The sequence below is a fragment of the Spermophilus citellus genome (genome assembly GCF_964194105.1).
Source record: "Spermophilus citellus genome assembly, chromosome: 18".
Lineage (NCBI taxonomy): Eukaryota > Metazoa > Chordata > Mammalia > Rodentia > Sciuridae > Spermophilus > Spermophilus citellus.
Window position 1 is genome coordinate 69,242,442 of NC_138200.1, and position 16,742 is coordinate 69,259,183.

The following is a 16,742-nucleotide window of genomic DNA, read 5'->3' on the forward strand; positions in this document are numbered from 1 at the left end:
GACCCTGTGGTAGGGCCTCCAGGGTCCTAGTCTGCCTTGTGCATTCAGGTCCTCAGGCCTCGGCACCTCTTCTAACCACCCCTGAGCTGCTCCTGGTGTCTTCCTCTACCCTCTCTACCTGTTTGGTCCAGTCCCCCACCCCCGTGTGTCTTTCACAAGGTGTATACAGGGTGGTGCCTTGGCAGTAGAATAGATACGGTCTTCTTGTCCACCCTAACTCAGTGAGGTCATCCTAGAGTCCTGTGGGTGCTGCTCTTTCTGCCACAGAAATCTCATGCTAAAGAGTTGCCAGCAGATGAATGAGCCTATAGGAGGCGGGAGCCAGCAGCCCTTTTCCCGGTTAGAACTGGGAGCAGGTAAGGCTAGTAGGGCCTGTGCTTGACCAGGGTCTGCATCCAGGTCCATGTCCTCAGCTGCCTGAGGGAAGGGAATTTATTATGGGATGTGTCAGAGAGTGTCAGGAGTCACCCCCTTCCCAGAAAGCACAAGTCTGTTTCTGAGTCCATAACAGAAGGCCTGGCTTTCTGCTAGGGAGGGTCCAAGCTTCCCTTCTGGAGCCTCACAGGGCAACTTTGTGCTGAGGAAGAACGCAAATGTATGGGCCAGGCAGAAAGCAGGTCAGACCTGGCTGGGCCTCATCCCTGGCCTGCCAGCGGCCTTACTGTGGCTCTCTCAGGACGTGGCCCTGCTGGGAAGGTTGATCGCCAGGGAGTGCCTGCTCTTCTGGTTTGGACCACCTTTGTGGGCTTGTGTGGGCAGGACATTTATTCCAAAGAATTCCTTTTGCTGTCTTAAGGGATAGGAATCAGGGCACTGTCCTTGAAATGCAACCCAGCAAGCAGCCTGGCACACAGTGCAGCTGGAGAGTGGCCAGTGCCCTCACCCACAGCAGCCCTGGTGTGCCGGTGGCATTTGGAAGGAAGAGCCTGGCTCAGGCCTTCAGAGGGTGGCGGAACTTTAATCCCACTCAGCGTGCCCCCCAGTGGCTACAGCAGAAAGGGTGGGAAGTGGAGAGGGAGGCCCTGGGGCATACAGCTGCCTTGATGAGGTGAAAGAGATAGCTGCTCAGTTCTTTTCCACTGGAAATCAGAGACCTGGTCAGGCAGGAACTGGACTTTCCTTCAGAGGCCAATAGTACATGGAGGTGGGGTGAAGGATCAGATGTGGGAGCCTCCTGGATGTCCCCAGCACATGGCAGAAGCCCAGTGCATCCCTCTAGTAGAGACCTGTGAAAATGAAGATCAAGGGCCTGTCTTCCTTCCCCAGAAACACTTCAGTGTGGAGCAGAGCAGGGCAGGTTGCCTGGGGGACACAAAGCAAGCTTACAGTTTTTTTCAAAACCAGTCTTTGATTCACAGTCAGACCAGAAGACTATTCTGGGTCTCTTCGCACATAAAAAGGAATTTTGGGAGCAGCTGGGTTGGGTGCCTAGGACATCCCCACAGCAGAGAGAGTAGGCCTATTGGCCCTACTTCCCCTGCCCCTCCTTGGAATATTCCCAGGATCCGGTCCCAGGGTCACAGAGTGTGTTTGATAGGCTGTGCTGGGGCTGGGCAGTGGGATGTGGAAAACAGACAAGACTAGGTGCCCTTGTAATAGGTGTGGGATGGGAGAGGGCGAGCCGCTCCCCCTCGAGCAGTCTGGGAGGTGGTGCTGAGGTTCTGAGGCAGTCTGGCAATATTTGGTGTTCTAAGCTAAACAGGAGGTGGGCCAGGCCCTCAGCCCCAGGCTGTCATACCCAGGGACCAAGAGAAGCAGGCACAAGTTGTAGAGGGGTGCCTGGGCCGGGGGGACCTGGTACGAACAGGCCTTCCTTGGACAGAGGGGAAGGGACAAGGTTGAAATCAAGGTGGAGGTTTTCTGGACTGAGCCTCCCCCCATGCTTGGCTGGGGGCCGTGTAGTGACCCAGGAGCCACTGCCAAACCCACTGTGGCTTCCAAGCATGGTGGCATGAAGAGATGCTGAGATTGGAGACCCCAGGTGGTTTTGGAGTGGCTCTCACGGGCTTGGATCCCCCTCACCCAAGCATACTGGGGAATCTTTTGACAAAGAGCATTGCTCCTATAGACGGAAGTTTCCAGAAGGTTTAGGCCACCATTGTTCATTCTTTGCTTCATCCTCAAGCAGTGACTCCAGGTGGTATGGTCCCTGTTCCAGGGTCCAGAAACCAGCTGGATGTAAGGCCACTGGGCTGTGCTTGTGCGGGGGTGACCTGAGGCCTGCCCTGGCATCCCTACCCTGACCTGCTGTCAGGAGCCTTGTGGGGAGGGTGGAGGGGCGGAGCGTGTCCTGGGTCTGGAGTGTCTTGCTTTGCCATCCTGGTGGTGGTCGAGCCTCAGCCCTATGGTGTCTCTGGAGCAGATGGAACGGGCCTAATCCTCCTTGGGTCTTTCCACAGTGAGAAATGTGTCCACAATGGCAGCCTGTCGCTCTGGGTCGCTGAGGGGCTGCTTCTCACGGTTCTGCTCAGCCCTTGTCTTCGTCCAAGAGGGGGAACGCAGACAGCCAGCCCTAGGCAGCGGGTGTAGACCTGATGGAAGCAGACCAGATGCTCTGGTGGGCACATGTGGCTGGCATCTCTGCCAGCCCAGAGTCATTGGCTGCAGCTGCAGCCCTGGACCCCCTGTGCCTAGCACATGGGTCTGCCACTGGGGGGGTTGGGGTGGGGATGTGCACAGAACACAGAGATGTGGACAGTTGACTCCTCTGGTGTCCTCAGGAGTCACTGCAGTCTCTACCATGTCTGACCCCTATTATGTGAACCTAACTCTGGCCCCCTCCTAGTGAACCTGGCGGGGCCTCCCCAAAGCTCCCAGTGCCCCAGTGCAGCCTGGGGCCCTGTAGGCTCTCTGGGGCTAGAGGTTCAGGTGGGCTAGCCACAGCAGCCACAGGCCAACCTTCACCCCGCACACACCTTTAGGCTTATGGGTTGAAAGGGCCACTGCCTGGGACACATTGAGCCTAGTGGGAATTGGCTGGGATCAGGCAGGTAGCTTGTCTGGGAAGTAAGCTGGGACAAGCTGTTCACAAGGACAGAGCCAGGGTCACCCATCTATTGCACCCTGCCCCCCTCCCCATAAACCCTTTCCCCATAAGCCCCTCCAGGGAACATGTGGGTGGCTGGTCACTGGCAAGATCCTCAGTAGGGCTTGTCCTTAGTGAGGCCCCCAGGGTGTGTGTGTGTGTACAGGTTTAGCCTGAGCCATGGGTGCAGTGTGTAGGTTCCAGCCTGGGCCTGGGGGTGGAACAGGTGCAGGGTCTGGGCCTGTCTGGGAGCACTGGGTGCAGGTCATGTCAGTGACCTTCACTGTTGGGGACAGACTGAAGGACACTTGTGCCCCCCTAGGGTGGATCCGAACTCTGATGACAGGGCTTGGGGTAGAGACAGGAGGATGGCATGCCCAGGAGAGTTGCTCATGAGGTGGGCAGAGGGAAGGGCCTGGGATCTCCAGTCAGTGAGCCCAGAGGAGCCCAGGCTGTCAGATTTACCCCACCCCACCTTGTGTTCAGTCTGACATTAAAATTTAATAAATACTTTTCAAGTGACTGTGGCTTTGGCTTCTGGTTGTTCATTGGAAAGGTAAAGCTGAGCAGAGCTCTTCTGACAGGAGGGAAATCCCTTCATGCTGGGAAGCTGGTGTAAGACCATGTGTTGGCCACACGTTTTCCTGAATGCAGGGCCTGCCCCTGCTAGGCAAGTGCACTACCCGTGACCCACACCCCCAGCTCTTGGAGACAGGGTCTTGCTAGGTTGCCCAGGCTAGCCTTAAGCTTGGGATCTCCCAGACTGCTAGGAGTACACATGTGGCCACTGCACCTGGCAGGATTGGGGAGAAGTCACCCCACCCAGAGTCACCTTCCCCCACCCTGCATGACTCACCTGCTGGAGATTCACTGGTCAGGTTCTCCTCATCAGAGTCGGCAAAGACCTCAGCCAGCTCCTGGTCTGACATGTCTGTCAGCTCGGTGAGATCCAGAAGGTCAAAATGGACCTCCAGAGAGGAGACGCTGCTCAGGGGTTCTGGGGTACAAGAAGATGGTCACCTCACAGTCCCTCCAACAAGGCTCTTCAGAGCCCAGGGGGCCTAGGAAAGTGCACTGCCTCTTCCCACAGGCCCACGAGTGAACCAGAAGAGCTTTCTGCAGTGCCAGCCCAGGACGAGCCTGGGCAGAACAGGCCCAGGTGGTCTGCTCTGCAGTCGGGAGTGGAGAGCTCTCTGGGGTCTTCCATTTTATAAATAGCATGACAGGCCGAAGAGCCAAAGTCATGAGAACTCTGTAAGGGCTCAGCATGGCCAGACCGCCTCACACCGTGTCCTTGCCCTCTAGAGCCAGACTGCTTTGTTCCCTGTGGAGCTAGGGGTCCCCAGAGGATACTGGGCTGGTCAGTGATACTTACGCCTCCTCTCTGTGACCTGCAAGAGCCCTGGTGCTGGTATCGGGATGCCCACCTCCTCCTCAGCCACAGGAGTATGGCAACTGCTCTCTGTTCCATGAGCTGGGACACCCAGGGCAGCCGGTGGCACCTCTACCTCCTTAATGATCTCTGCAACCAAGAGAATTTTACCATCAAGACTTGGAGAGTCTCCCAGGCCCCTGGGATTGGGCCTGGGAAGGGGAGCGTGAGGACCTGGTATGTTGAATCTTACGTTGAGGCTTGGGCAATGGCCACAGGTATCCAGGGGAGGCTTCAAACAAAAGGGTAGGGAGGGTGCTCCTTCCCCTGAGACCCAGGCCACCTCCTAGGGATAAGTAGGCGACATTTCAAAGCAGATGTCTGCACAACCCCAGGGCCCCAGCACCAAGCTGCTCCTGCAGTGGGAATTCACCTTATCCTGTCAGCTCAGCCCTCAGGGATCCCAAAGCCAGCTCTTTACTGTCTCTTAGACTTTTTCTATTAAAAACCCAGGTTATATCTGGTTTCAAGATGAAAAGAGGGTTACAAAGTAAAACAGGAAGTGCGGTCTGTCGTCCTAGCATTCCTTGGCCAACAGCCTCACTGTACAATTGGGTAAATGTTCTTCCAAGTTATTTCTGTGCGATTTTTTTTAAATGTACTTTTTTTTTTTTAATCCCTGTCAGATGGGAACAGGAACCCCCAGGAACCTGCTTGGATGGAGACTGCCCTGTGGTCCCATGCAGCCACCAGCTGCCCCTTCTGGTCACTCGGGATTCATTTCTCCATCCACACATCCTCTCTATTCCTCTTTCAGAATGTACCAGAACCCCCTGCCTGCCCCTAGCTCCTCTTTGGCCACATCCCAGTGCCTTCCCCCCTCACTCCCACACAGCCAAAGGCGCCTGCTCACCAGTTAGGCCTGGCCCCACAGCCCCATCTCCCCCAGAGAAGAGGCAGAGTACCCTCCTCATTTTCTTCCCAATATGTCCCCTGTCCCCTGGAGCCCTAGCCCCTTCATGAGGGGCTTCTCTGACCTCTGACACCCACCCAAGCAGGTGCTTGATGTGCGCTTGGGTAGGAGTGGCCTGCACTGGGCCTGGAAGCGGAGGCATTCCCGCAGCCTTGGCTGTGCACATGGAACCAGTTGGGGAGCAGCTGCTCCCAGGAGGCTGCCCTGAGGGGGCCTCACTGGGGGCTCCCAGCACTGACAGCTGCCTGTGAGGGGTGGCCTGTCTTCCCTAATGACACGGGTGGCAGTGTGGATACTGCTGGGTGAGACACCTGCACCTGATGACCCTACTTCCATCTCCAGCTGAGCCAAGGAAGATAGGAACATGGAGAGACAGATGCAAAGTGAGGACCACCTGTGCAGGCCGGTGGGGGTCCCCACCTTTCTCTGGTCCATTGCCAGTGGTAAAGAGAGCTGGGCAGAGTGTGGGAGATTGGGGGTCTGGTAGTAGCTGATGGCAGGATGATGGGCAGCCGGTCAAGTTCTGCCTGGGATGCAGCCCCCTGGCCTGACTGCTGTCTCCTTGCCAGGTTGCCTAGGACCTCCATTTAGTGGAAAACCAGCTGCTGTCCCTGGTGCCCTTAGGTTGCATCACTGCATGGCCTGTCCCAGGCCTGGGGACTGGTCAGTCTGGAAGGGCACAAGGTATCCTGTTTCTACTTGTATTGGCATCTGGAATGTGGTATGGTTTCCAAGTGTCCTTGGAGGGTAAAGTTACATCTGCTGGCGTCCTGGCCCCCAACCCAGCCAGGACGCCTTCCACTTTCCAGAGCGCACACAGATGTGATTTAGATCTTAATCTGATTAGGGGAGCTGGCACTTCCCTCACCAGTGAGTAGGGGGACAATGGCCCAAATCACTGTCCACAGGGTTGAAATCTAGGGAGAGGACACATCACAGGAGACGTCAAGGTCCCCTACCTTAGGGTACAGTGTATGATTCCTATACCACGGGCCTGTACTGTGGTCACAATTCCTCAACACTTCATAGAGCTCAGAGCTGCACCCCCTGGTATGGCAGGCAAGACTCCACTGTGGCTAGAAGCTCAGGAAGGAGCTGCCATCTGTCTGAAGAGACATGTGACCAAGAGCTAAGAGGTACAGGTAGGGAGACTGAGGTGTGGAGGGCATGGATGACTTGCCAGGAGTCCTTGCTCTAGAGAGCCCCTAGTTAAGGAAGCCACAGGATACTCTTACCTCCCCAGGCTTCAGAGCCAGGCATGTGGCCCAGGGCTATCCTTATGCTATTGTAGGTGGCCCTCAGCTCCACCTCTGCCCCCTTTTGTCCCAATAGCCCCCTCCTTGCTAATAGCTTCCCTTGGAGGGTAAAGTTACATCTGCAAGGAAAAGCAGCTCTGTAGAAAGCCACCTCTGGGAGATAGCCCCCACCTGGGCAGTGGCTCAGGGATTTCTAGTGCTTGTGTCAGGCAGTCTCCTTCCATGTTGCTAACTGCCTGCCTCCTCGCAGCCACCTACGGGAGGGGGGGGATAAGGAAACAGGCATAGGGTGGCGTCTATTGTCAGCACAGTATGAGGGCCAGCTCTGATTCTGGGGTAATGGTGCAAGGCTGAGAGCAGGGGATCCCTGTTCAGAGCCAGCAGAGCAGGAAGAACCCTTCCAACTCAGGTGGGAAGTAGAATTCTGAAAGAGGAGAGAAGTGGGGTCTCCACTCGCAGCTGGCCTCTTGCTTGGCGGGGCCCTCACCTAACACGAAGGCACGCAAGCACACATCTGTCCGTCCAACAAAGACTGCTTACACGCCATGCTTTTCTGGAGGTGAGGCGTGAACATGAGGAGCAGGCTGTATGCAGGAGCCAAGGGGCCTTTCTTTCATTCCAGGGAAAGGCCAGGAGGGCTGTCTACAGAGACAAAGGAAGGGTCTGAAGGAAGCCATGCTGTACCTGGGCACAGGCCCTGGCACTGGACTGCAGAAGTCCTGAAGGGCATGTCACTGAAGCACGGCCAGGGGCACTGCAGTGGGACCAGGAGAGCAGGGTGAGGGTGGGCAAGGGTAGGAGGAGATGGTGGCTGTGTGAAGGTCATGTGGACAGTTAGTAAAGGGTTCTAGGCTGAGAGGGACAGCGTCTGCCTGCATGTTTATGGTGGTCCAGTGAGGACACAGTCCAGGCAAAAGGGAAGAAGTCTGCTGGCACTGTTCCCACGGGCTCCATGTGCCAGTTCCCCTCCACTTGTGCAGAGATGGGGTACCCTGAGTAGGACTCAGCCAAGGGCCAAGCTCCATCCCCAAGTCTTGCACTGGGGAGGGTCTGTGAACACCATCATGCCTCATTACAGATCGTGGGATCTCACGGGGTCTTGGTCAGCTCTGGAGAGACCCAGCTCCCCAGGCACAGACTGTTAAAATGACTCTTAAGATCTTTTTGAATTTTAACAGTTGATGGTATCTTCGAGTTAGCTGGATATGGGGCAGGCAGTATCCTTTTCTTTCTTTTTTTTTTTTTTTTGTGTGGTACAGGAGATGAATCCAGGGCTTCACACAGCTAGGCAAAGGCTCTATCACTGAGCTATACCACAACCCCCTGAACTTTTGAAGTTGCCATCTGTCTAGCTTTGATACTTTGGTCATGATCTGGTCTTTATTCTGTAAATCCTGGTCCCATGATCTGTGCAAAAATTGGGGGAGAAAAATGTAGAAGATGCAACTTTTGCCATCAAGAGCACAAATCTTTTAGTTGTAAGAACACAATGAAAACAGAAAACTGAAGTCAAAATGCAAGGGACAGATGAAGCCTGAGCCCCCAGGAAGGGGCAAGACTGACCTTGGCATATAAAGTGGTGTGGCTGCTGTGGAAATAGTCTTCCAGATTCTCAGATCAAGCCTAGAGTTACCACAAACCCAGCATTTTCACTCCTAGGCACGACCCAAGAGAAATGTGAATCTATATCCACACAAAGACTTGGACGTGAATGTTCACAGCAGCATGGTCCCTGAAGTGGAAACCCAACGTCTACTAACAGAGAATGGTAAACTAAATGTTGATCATGTGAACCATCCATAAGTGGAACATTAACCAACAATATAAAGCAACGATACATACCACACATAGGTGGACTTCAACATTACAGGGAGTGTAAGAACAGTCACAAAAGGTCACTTATTGCATGGTTCCATTGTATCAGATGTTCAGAATAGGAAAATCCAGGGCGCTGGAATGGGAGTGGGTAATGAACATAGTTGTTTGGGGGAGGTGATGAAAATATTTTAATATTAGTGGTGATGACTGCACAATTTTATGGATGTAACAAAAACACTGAATTGCATGCCTCAAAAGGGTAAAATTTAAGCTGGGCAGGTGGATGGATCCATCACTTGTGGACTTGCACTGGGGAGGGTTTGTGAACACCATCATGCCTCATTACAGATCCTGGGAAGCCCTCCGAGTGCCAGAGGAAGGCATAGTATGTGGCTGTGGGGGTGCACGCCTGTAATTCCAGCAGCTCGAGAGGCTGAAACAGGAGAATTGTGAGTTCAAAGCCAGCCTCAGCAAAAGCCAGGCACTAAGCAACTCAGTGAGACCCCGTCTCTAAATAAAATATAAAATAGGGCTGGGAATGTGGCTCAGTGGTCGAATGCCCCTAAGTTGAATCCCCAGTACCCAAAAAAAAAAAAAAAAAAAAAAAAAAAAAAAAAAAAAGAAAGAAAGAAAAAAGAAAGAAAAGAAAAAATTTATGATATTAGAATTATATCTCAATTAAAAAACAATCCTCAGTAGTAACAAACAAGGGTTGATCTTGGCTGGAGTTGATGGGCAAACCCAGGGTGAGAAGTGATACACACCAGTGTGCTGTGTGCATACGATGGCAGGCAGCATGCACAGCCCCAGGGGAGGCTTGGATTGGGTGAGAGGTGTGAGGGAAGCAGCTCTCATGTAGTTCATGTGATTTCCCAAGACCTATGCTTGGACCCAGAGCACAGCAGGCCCACAACAAATGTGAATGAATGATCCCAAGACCACTCAGGTCGGCAAGAAGGATCAGAACCCCTTCGGGGCAAGGCCTTTGGCTATTTCCAGGGTAGTAAGCAGAGTCACATGTCAGGCAGGCTCTGGGTGGGATCCTGGAAGCCCGGCTAAGCCATGACTTGTTGGGCTGGAAGCCCCTGGAATCGCCCTGGCCAGGGCAAGTGGGAGTTTTCTTGTTGCTATTGTTGTTTTTGCAGTGCTGAGGATTAAACCCAGGTCCTTTGTGTGCTAGACAGGCACTCTCACACTGACCTGAACTCCCAGCCCTTTTAATATTAAGACAGGGTATTACTAAATTGCTAAGGCTGTCTTCAAACTTGTAATCCTCCTGCCTCAGCCTCCCAGGTAGCTGGGATTACAAGTATATGTCACCCATGGTGCCTGGCCATGTGGGTGTTTCCAGTGCTCCAGGAAGGACCCCAGGTATGGGGTCACAGCAACGTCGTTGACCCAGCAGACCCATGTCAGTGTGGGCAGGGAGCCCCTAGCCCCCTACAGAGATTGCTGCTGCCTGGACCTATGGGTGGGGACTTGAGTTGGGGAGCCACAGTCCTGCCCACCAGTTTTCTCCCAGGGCTGACTGCTGACACCTGTGCTTTGCTGCTGACCTATTTTCCAGCCCATTTGTGCCTGGAAAACTTGGCCCAAATCTCATGTCCCCTGCTGTACTCCCAGGGCCTTGCCACTCTACATACCACTGAGTGAATGAACAAGTGAATTAATGAAGTGAATAAATAAATGCAAAAAGAAAAATGGCTGCAGAGAGGAAGAGATGGTCAGCAGTAGGAGCCACTTCTGCCCTGTTTCCCCAGCACCTTCATCCCTGAATCTGGTCTCCCTCAAGAATTTTATTTATTTATTTATTTATTATTTTTTAAAGAGAGAGAGTGAGAGAGAGAGAGAGAGAAATTTTTTAATATTTATTTTTTAGTTATCGGTGGACACAACATCTTTGTTTGTATGTGGTGTTGAGGATCGAACCCAGGCCGCACGCATGCCAGGCAAGCGCGCTACCGCTTGAGCCACCTCCCCAGCCCATCCCTCAAGTATTTTAAGGAGGCTGAGCTGCCCTGACTAGACTCATAGGCTTCTAAGGGTAGGGCCATGGCCCCTCTCTTTGTCCCTGTTGATCCTCAGACAGACTGAAGTGGGATGGGATAGAGCCCTGCTGTCCAAAGATGCTAGCTGTGCCCCTCAAGGAATGCCCACTTGGCATTCCTGTACACAGGTCTCACTTCTATGGTCTGCACACTTTGATATTAAGACATTGTTATTAATTCTTTTAGGTGCAAAGTATATTTTGTTACTGGAGACCAAACCAGGGTTGCCTTATCACTGAGCTACATCCTCAGCCCTTTTCATTTTTTATCTCAAGACAGGGTCTTGCTGAGTTGAACTTGTGATCCTCCTGCCTCTACTTCCCAAGTCACTGGGATTACAGGTATGTTCCACCATACCTGGCAGGTACAAAGTATTTTGATGATGCTTTATCTTATATTTTATTTTATTTTTAAAAAATATTTATTTTTTAGTTATAGTTGGACACAATACCCTTATTTCACTTATTTATTTTTATGTGGTGCTAAGGATTGAACCCAGGGCCTTGTGCGTGCAAGGCGAGCGCTCTACCACTGAGCCACAACCCCAGCCCTATCTTATATTTTAGAGGTAATTTCTTAAATGGGTATGGATGAAATAATAGGCCTATATTTGCTTCCAAATACTACTGAAGATAGGCTGGAAGTGGTCTGGATAAGCTGGCCTGGTTGTGGACTGTGGGCTGAAAGGCGGCATGGAGCTTTAGTTAATTGGGCTCACTACTTTGTGGATGCTCCATATGCCCCCAAATAACGTTTCAACAGTGAGAACTCAGATATGGGCATCATAATCACCAACATGAGGCTTCACAAGGTCTCACGAAGTAGAGCTCACTAGCCCAGGTGTAGACAAGGGAACAGGGCTAAAGGTATCAATGACATGAGCCCCATCTGTTCCCTGGCCAGGTCCCTAACTGTAGGCACAGTGCCTGCACAGAACAAGCACCTGGAAGAAGTGTCTGTGCACAGACTGAGTTAGGATCTGAGAACCCAGTCAGTAAGTGATGCATTTAGGAAATCAGCCTGCTCTCTGCCTTTAAACTACTGAGAAGTTCTTTCTTTCCTCAGAGGAGGAGAGAAAAAAAGCTCACCTATTCTCCCAGGTGCCTCACCTCTTACCTCACCCTGGCCTCCCACAGCCCTATAGGGTAAAGGGGCTGCATCCACTGACATGGAAATGGAGGCTCAGGGTGCACTAGCAGCTTGCCACATGTCACAGTTCAGAATTAGCTCTGAGTCCCCCAAGCCACTGAATTCCGGTCCTCCCCACTTTTGGTGGCTAGGAGGCTGCTACTGGGAAGACCCAAGGTCCTGGGATGTCAATAGCAAGAGAGCTCTGATCCACCCCCCATGACAAAACAGAAAACCCAAACCCACTAGCTTCAGGGTGTGTCTCCTGCTTAGAGAGAGTGACAAGAGACTCAGACAGGACCCCCACCCCCATTACCAGACACAGTGGCAGGTGGATGGATCCATCGCTTGTGGACAGCTCCTAGGGGCAGCCCTCGAGTGCCAGAGGAAGGCGCAGTATGTGGCTGCGGGGTGGGGGGGCTGGGGTAGGGGGGCTGGAGGGGCGGGGGCAGACTGGCAGCTGGCCTCTCCCCCAGACACTGGCTGGCTCCCTGGGATGGGATATCCAGGACATCCAGGATGTGTTATAGGCCTGGGCAGGCAGCCTAGAGATCTCTGAAAACCGGTCTGGAAGAGATGTGAAATGGAAGGGTTCTGAGAGTGCCCTCAGATCTTCAGCCACCACCCTGTCCTGGGCTTGAGTCAAGGGAGGAAGACCTGCCTCAGGATCTCAATCCTCAAGGGAAGGGTCCCCAAGAACTGACAGGAGCTGTGAGGAGAGGGCATCCCAGGCAGCCTGCCCTCCCAGATGTGTGGCATTAGGCCGCGCGGACCCGCCAGCCCTGCAGCTCGGGAGCCCTGGCACAACCCCCACGGCCTCACTGAGACCCCGCCTTGCTCCCGCGCCCCTCGCAGCCTCCAGTCCCTCACCCCCCCACCCCACCCCCCCGTAAAAGCGGTTGCGGCGAACAAAGCCGACCGAAGACAAGCCCTCACCGGCGCACCCATGCCTCGCCGACCCCGACCCCAAACTCCGGCCCCCACCCGCCCCATCTCTGCCCCTGGATCCCGGCTCGGCTGGGAGGGGGCTCAGGACGAAACTCCAGGCCACCTCCCGAGGAGAGCGCCGGGCCGGGCTTCCCGAGTCGCGAGTGCAGAGGACAAGGGGGCGGGGACGCAATCCGTGCGCCCCTAGCCCCGCGCAGGGACGGTTTCCGGGAGGAGCCGGGACCGGAGGGCCCCCAGCTCGGGGCCCGGCGCGGCGGGAGCCCGGAGCTGACCGCGGGTCTTCGGCCCCGGGCAGCGGATGGGTGAGCCGGGGGAGGGGCTGCGGCTTGCTGCGGGCCAGGAGCCGCCGGAGCTCCGGGGCTGGGTCCGCACTTACCTCCAGGACCAGCGCCCTCCGGGGGCTCCATGCGGCTAGCGGGGTCTGGGAGGGGCGCAGGCGGAGGCGGCGTCACCCGGCCCGGGCGCCCCAACAGCTGCAGCGGCGACTCGGCCCGGGATCCAGGCACAGCGCATCGGGGCAGTAGCCCGGGGGCCGCGGCGGCGGGGAGGAGCCCGCGGGGCGGGGCGCGCAGCTGCTCCGGGTCCCGGGTCCCCTCCCCATCTTCCCCAGCCGGGCAGGACAGGTGCGGCCCCGCCCTTTTCCGCGCGCGCCCCCTGTCGGCCCAGGGTCCTGCAGCCCCCCTCCCCCGCAGACTTCACCCCTTTCAGACCCCAACTGGACGGGGCTCCTGTTTCCCATCCTCTGCCGGGTGCCTGGGGCTCCTGTGCACTCACTCGGCAGTCGGCAGCCCCGGTGGCTTCCGTGCATTTGTTCACCCCCAGGTATTTATGAGGCGCCAACTACGTTGGGCGTCCGGTGGTGCTGGGGCAGTGGGGATCCAAGAAGGGGTCAAAGCAGCATTACCCTGGAGCGGGGTAAACCAGGAATTGCAGATCGTGGTTAATGCAACAAATCTACACTGAGGGTGGATAGGGGTGAGAGCCGGGCTGGGGGGAAGGCAGGGCCTGGCTCAGTCCAGTCTCACCTCCAAATGCTGGTTCTGTACCAGGCCTGTCCACAGACCCTGGATGTGGGCAGACCCTTGAGCCCGCATAATGTACCGACCTGTTTTTGCACAATATCTCATTACTTCTCCTAGCGATCCCAAGAAGGTGGTACCCTGAGTTTTCAGATGAAGAAACTGAGCACAGAGTGGTAGGTAGTAATGTGCCCAAGGCTGCACAACCAGGGCTAGAAGTGAGAAGGACTCAGCGGGAACCCTTGCTTTGCAGTTCACAAAACAAAAACAAATTTAAAGAAAACTTTCATGGGGGAGGAGTAATTTGTCCCAGTGGAAAAGACATTGAAGGAAGGAATATGAAGTGACAGAGGGACTTCAGTACTGGCTCCAGGGAGGGTGGTCCAAACAGCTTCAGCCAACCAGAGTCAGATTCCAGGGTGGTTCTCAGGCCCTTTTCACCGGGTAGCCAGCCCCCTTAGTACTCGGTGAAGGTCAGTTCCACAGGCTAATAGTTACTCATTGTCTTTAGTTTACAAGACAAACGAAAGTAGCTGCTATTTAAAGCCCTTTAAAGTGATTTCAGGCCCACCAGAATGTGAGCTGCTGGTGGTTCAATTTGAACTCATGATCCTCCTTGCTCAGCCTTCCAAGCTGCTGGGATTACAGGCATGCATCACTAAGCCTGTCATCCAAAATGACTTTAAGAAAGGCAAGGTAGGGGCTGGGGTTATGGCTCAGTGGTGAAGTGTGAAGCACTGGTTTGATCCTCATCACCACATAAAAATAAATTAAGGAGCTGTGGTTGTGGCTCAGTGGTAGAGAGCTTGCCTAGCTTGTGTGAGGCACTGGGTGCACCACATATAAATAAATGAACAAAATAAAGGTCTGTCAGTGTCTAAAAAACTTTAAAAACTAATTAATTAATTAAAGGTATGGTGGGGGCTGGGGATGTGGCTCAAGCGGTAGCACGCTCGCCTGGCATGCGTGCGGCCCGGGTTCGATCCTCAGCACCACATACCAACAAAGATGTTGTGTCCGCCGAGAACTAAAAAATAAATATTAAAAATTCTCTCTCTCTCTCTCTCTCTCTCTCTGTCTCTCTCTCTCTCTCTCCTCTCTCACTCTCTCTTTAAAAAAAAATTAAAGGTATGGTGTCCATCTACAACTAAAAAATAAGGTAAAGCAGTATTTCTTCCAGAATCTTCTACTCCCATAGAGATATTTCTGCTAATGAGGTCTGGACATGTAACTTCTCCTGCCAATAGTATGTGGCAGATGTGATGTCAACTAACTTCTGAGCCTGGGCCATGAGAAGGATTCAGCTCTCCTGGAAGCCTACTGTTACAACCAGGCCACATGGCAGGCTACCTGCTTGGTTCTGGCTGTCTGTGCCACTGAGGTCCCAGCCAATAGCAACTTCAACTGCTTTTTAAGTGAGTCCCAACCCTGCCTTTGAGCTGCCCTCCAGTGGGGCTGAGTGAGTTGTCCCCTAAGTCATTGTCAGGTTGCACATTAATGAGCAAAACAAATGAGGTCACTGTATTAACTACAGCATTTTATGCAGTTGCCTGTATGATGTCAAATTGTTATTTGATAGTGAATCCCACTTCAGGGACAAATGATACAGAGGGGTTCTTGTCAAAGTCTTCCCAGCTGGTAATTGACAGGTGATGTGGTATCAGAAGCCAGTGTTTATTTTCTCTTTAACTTTTCCTTAAGGACATTCTCAAATACACAGGTGGGGAGAATGGCACAATGAGAACTCACCAAGCTGATCTGACAACTTCTAGCTCATAACTTGTCTTCTCTGTCCTCAGTCACCCCCCTCTGCTGCTGGGTTGTTTTGAAGAAAATTCTATACGTTATATCATTTTCTAACTACTTCAATATTTACCTCTAAGATATAGATTCATATTATCCCAACATCCAGGCCTGCAGTCAGTTGATACACTGGGTAGCCTGAGCTAGTTTACTTGGATCACCAAGTGGTTGTATTAGGAAGGCCCAAATGTTAGACAAAAAAGTCAGTTGGTTTGTATGTATTAACATTTGCCCTTGGACTTTTCAGGAAGCTAAAATGCCATTTGTTAGGGTTTCTAAGCTGCACAGCTTGATACTGAATCAAAGTTTTGAAGCCATACATGTGAAGAAAAGACTCTTCTAAAAATCAGAATTCAGAATTCAATATGAAAAACCCAGATGACCGTGGGCCTTGTTAGGAGTGAAGGAGTGTACACCCAGGGCTCCCTGAACTATTCGTCTTTGCCCATCCACAATGAAAATCAATCTGTCTCAACTTTCCTGATGTAACCATCCTATTCTTAACCCTTTTGTTGAAAGGAGTTATGATAATCCACTTATTTAATTCAAGGCTCCATGCCAGACTTCTAAAGCAAAAAGCCAAGAATGAAGTACCTAGTGTGTTGGGTCTGTTGAGTAAGTGTTAAACAATAGTAATTACCCCACTGGGGTATCCAGCTGTAGTCTTCCCTGCCAAACCTCAGTTGGGAGACTCCTACCCCCACCCCAGCCTTGGAAAGGAGGTTCCTGTCAGGCATATAGACAGGCACAGTGGTGCTGGTTCCTTGTTGCCTAGGCTCAGTCACTGGGCCAGACCTTATTAAGACTTCAGGGCTTGCTAGGAATATAGCATCATGGCTAAGGATCTGAGTTTAGTAAGTCAATGGTCTTTCAACTGACTGTTCCTTTCCAAGAACATTCATGGTTTGGGTGGGCAGACAGAAGCAGCTCATTGCTGTGACTCTGGTTGCCTACCAATGAGCATCACTCTCCTGGCAGATTGGGAATACCTGAGCCCACCTGTGCTTTCCTTCATTACTCATACACTGCCCTCAATACAACTTTCTAGGGGAATTAGATTCTGGAATCTTCACTTCAAAAACAGATGTGAAGGAAGATGTGCTGCAAGATCTGACATCCTCCCTGCACCCAGTCCTGGGGATTGAATCCAGGGTGCTTTACCACTGAGCTAGATTCCAGCTCTTTTTATTTTGTTTTGTTTTTGAGACTGCTTTTACTTAGCTGCTGAGGCTGTCCTCAAACTTGGGATCCTCCTGCCAAAGTCGCTGGGATGACAGACATGTGCCACTATACCAGGCTGCAAGATCACTTTTTTAAGAAGATAATAGGGTCTGGGGCTGTAGCTCAGTGGC

The 16,742-nt window shown here is 52.9% G+C and overlaps 2 protein-coding genes across 2 annotated transcripts in view; one reads left to right on the forward strand and one right to left on the reverse strand.

Moving 5' to 3' along the window:
• Positions 1-3,454, forward strand: part of LOC308637510 (mitochondrial inner membrane m-AAA protease component AFG3L1-like) — a 29,284-nt gene extending 25,830 nt beyond the window's left edge. Inside the window, exon 17 of the mRNA XM_081273918.1 lies at positions 2,400-3,454. Within this exon, the coding sequence (XP_081130044.1) occupies positions 2,400-2,402 (3 nt within the window). The 3' untranslated portion in view covers positions 2,403-3,454. The remainder of the gene's footprint in view (positions 1-2,399) is intronic.
• Positions 1,409-13,232, reverse strand: DBNDD1 (dysbindin domain containing 1). The gene is made up of 4 exons (XM_081273927.1): positions 12,945-13,232; positions 4,401-4,547; positions 3,882-4,022; positions 1,409-2,531 (listed from the first exon to the last, which is right to left on the reverse strand). Exons 1-4 carry the CDS (start codon positions 12,973-12,975, stop codon positions 2,374-2,376), a joined length of 477 nt encoding a protein of 158 aa, XP_081130053.1. The 5' UTR covers positions 12,976-13,232; the 3' UTR covers positions 1,409-2,373.
• Between the last annotated feature and the right edge of the window lie 3,510 nt (positions 13,233-16,742).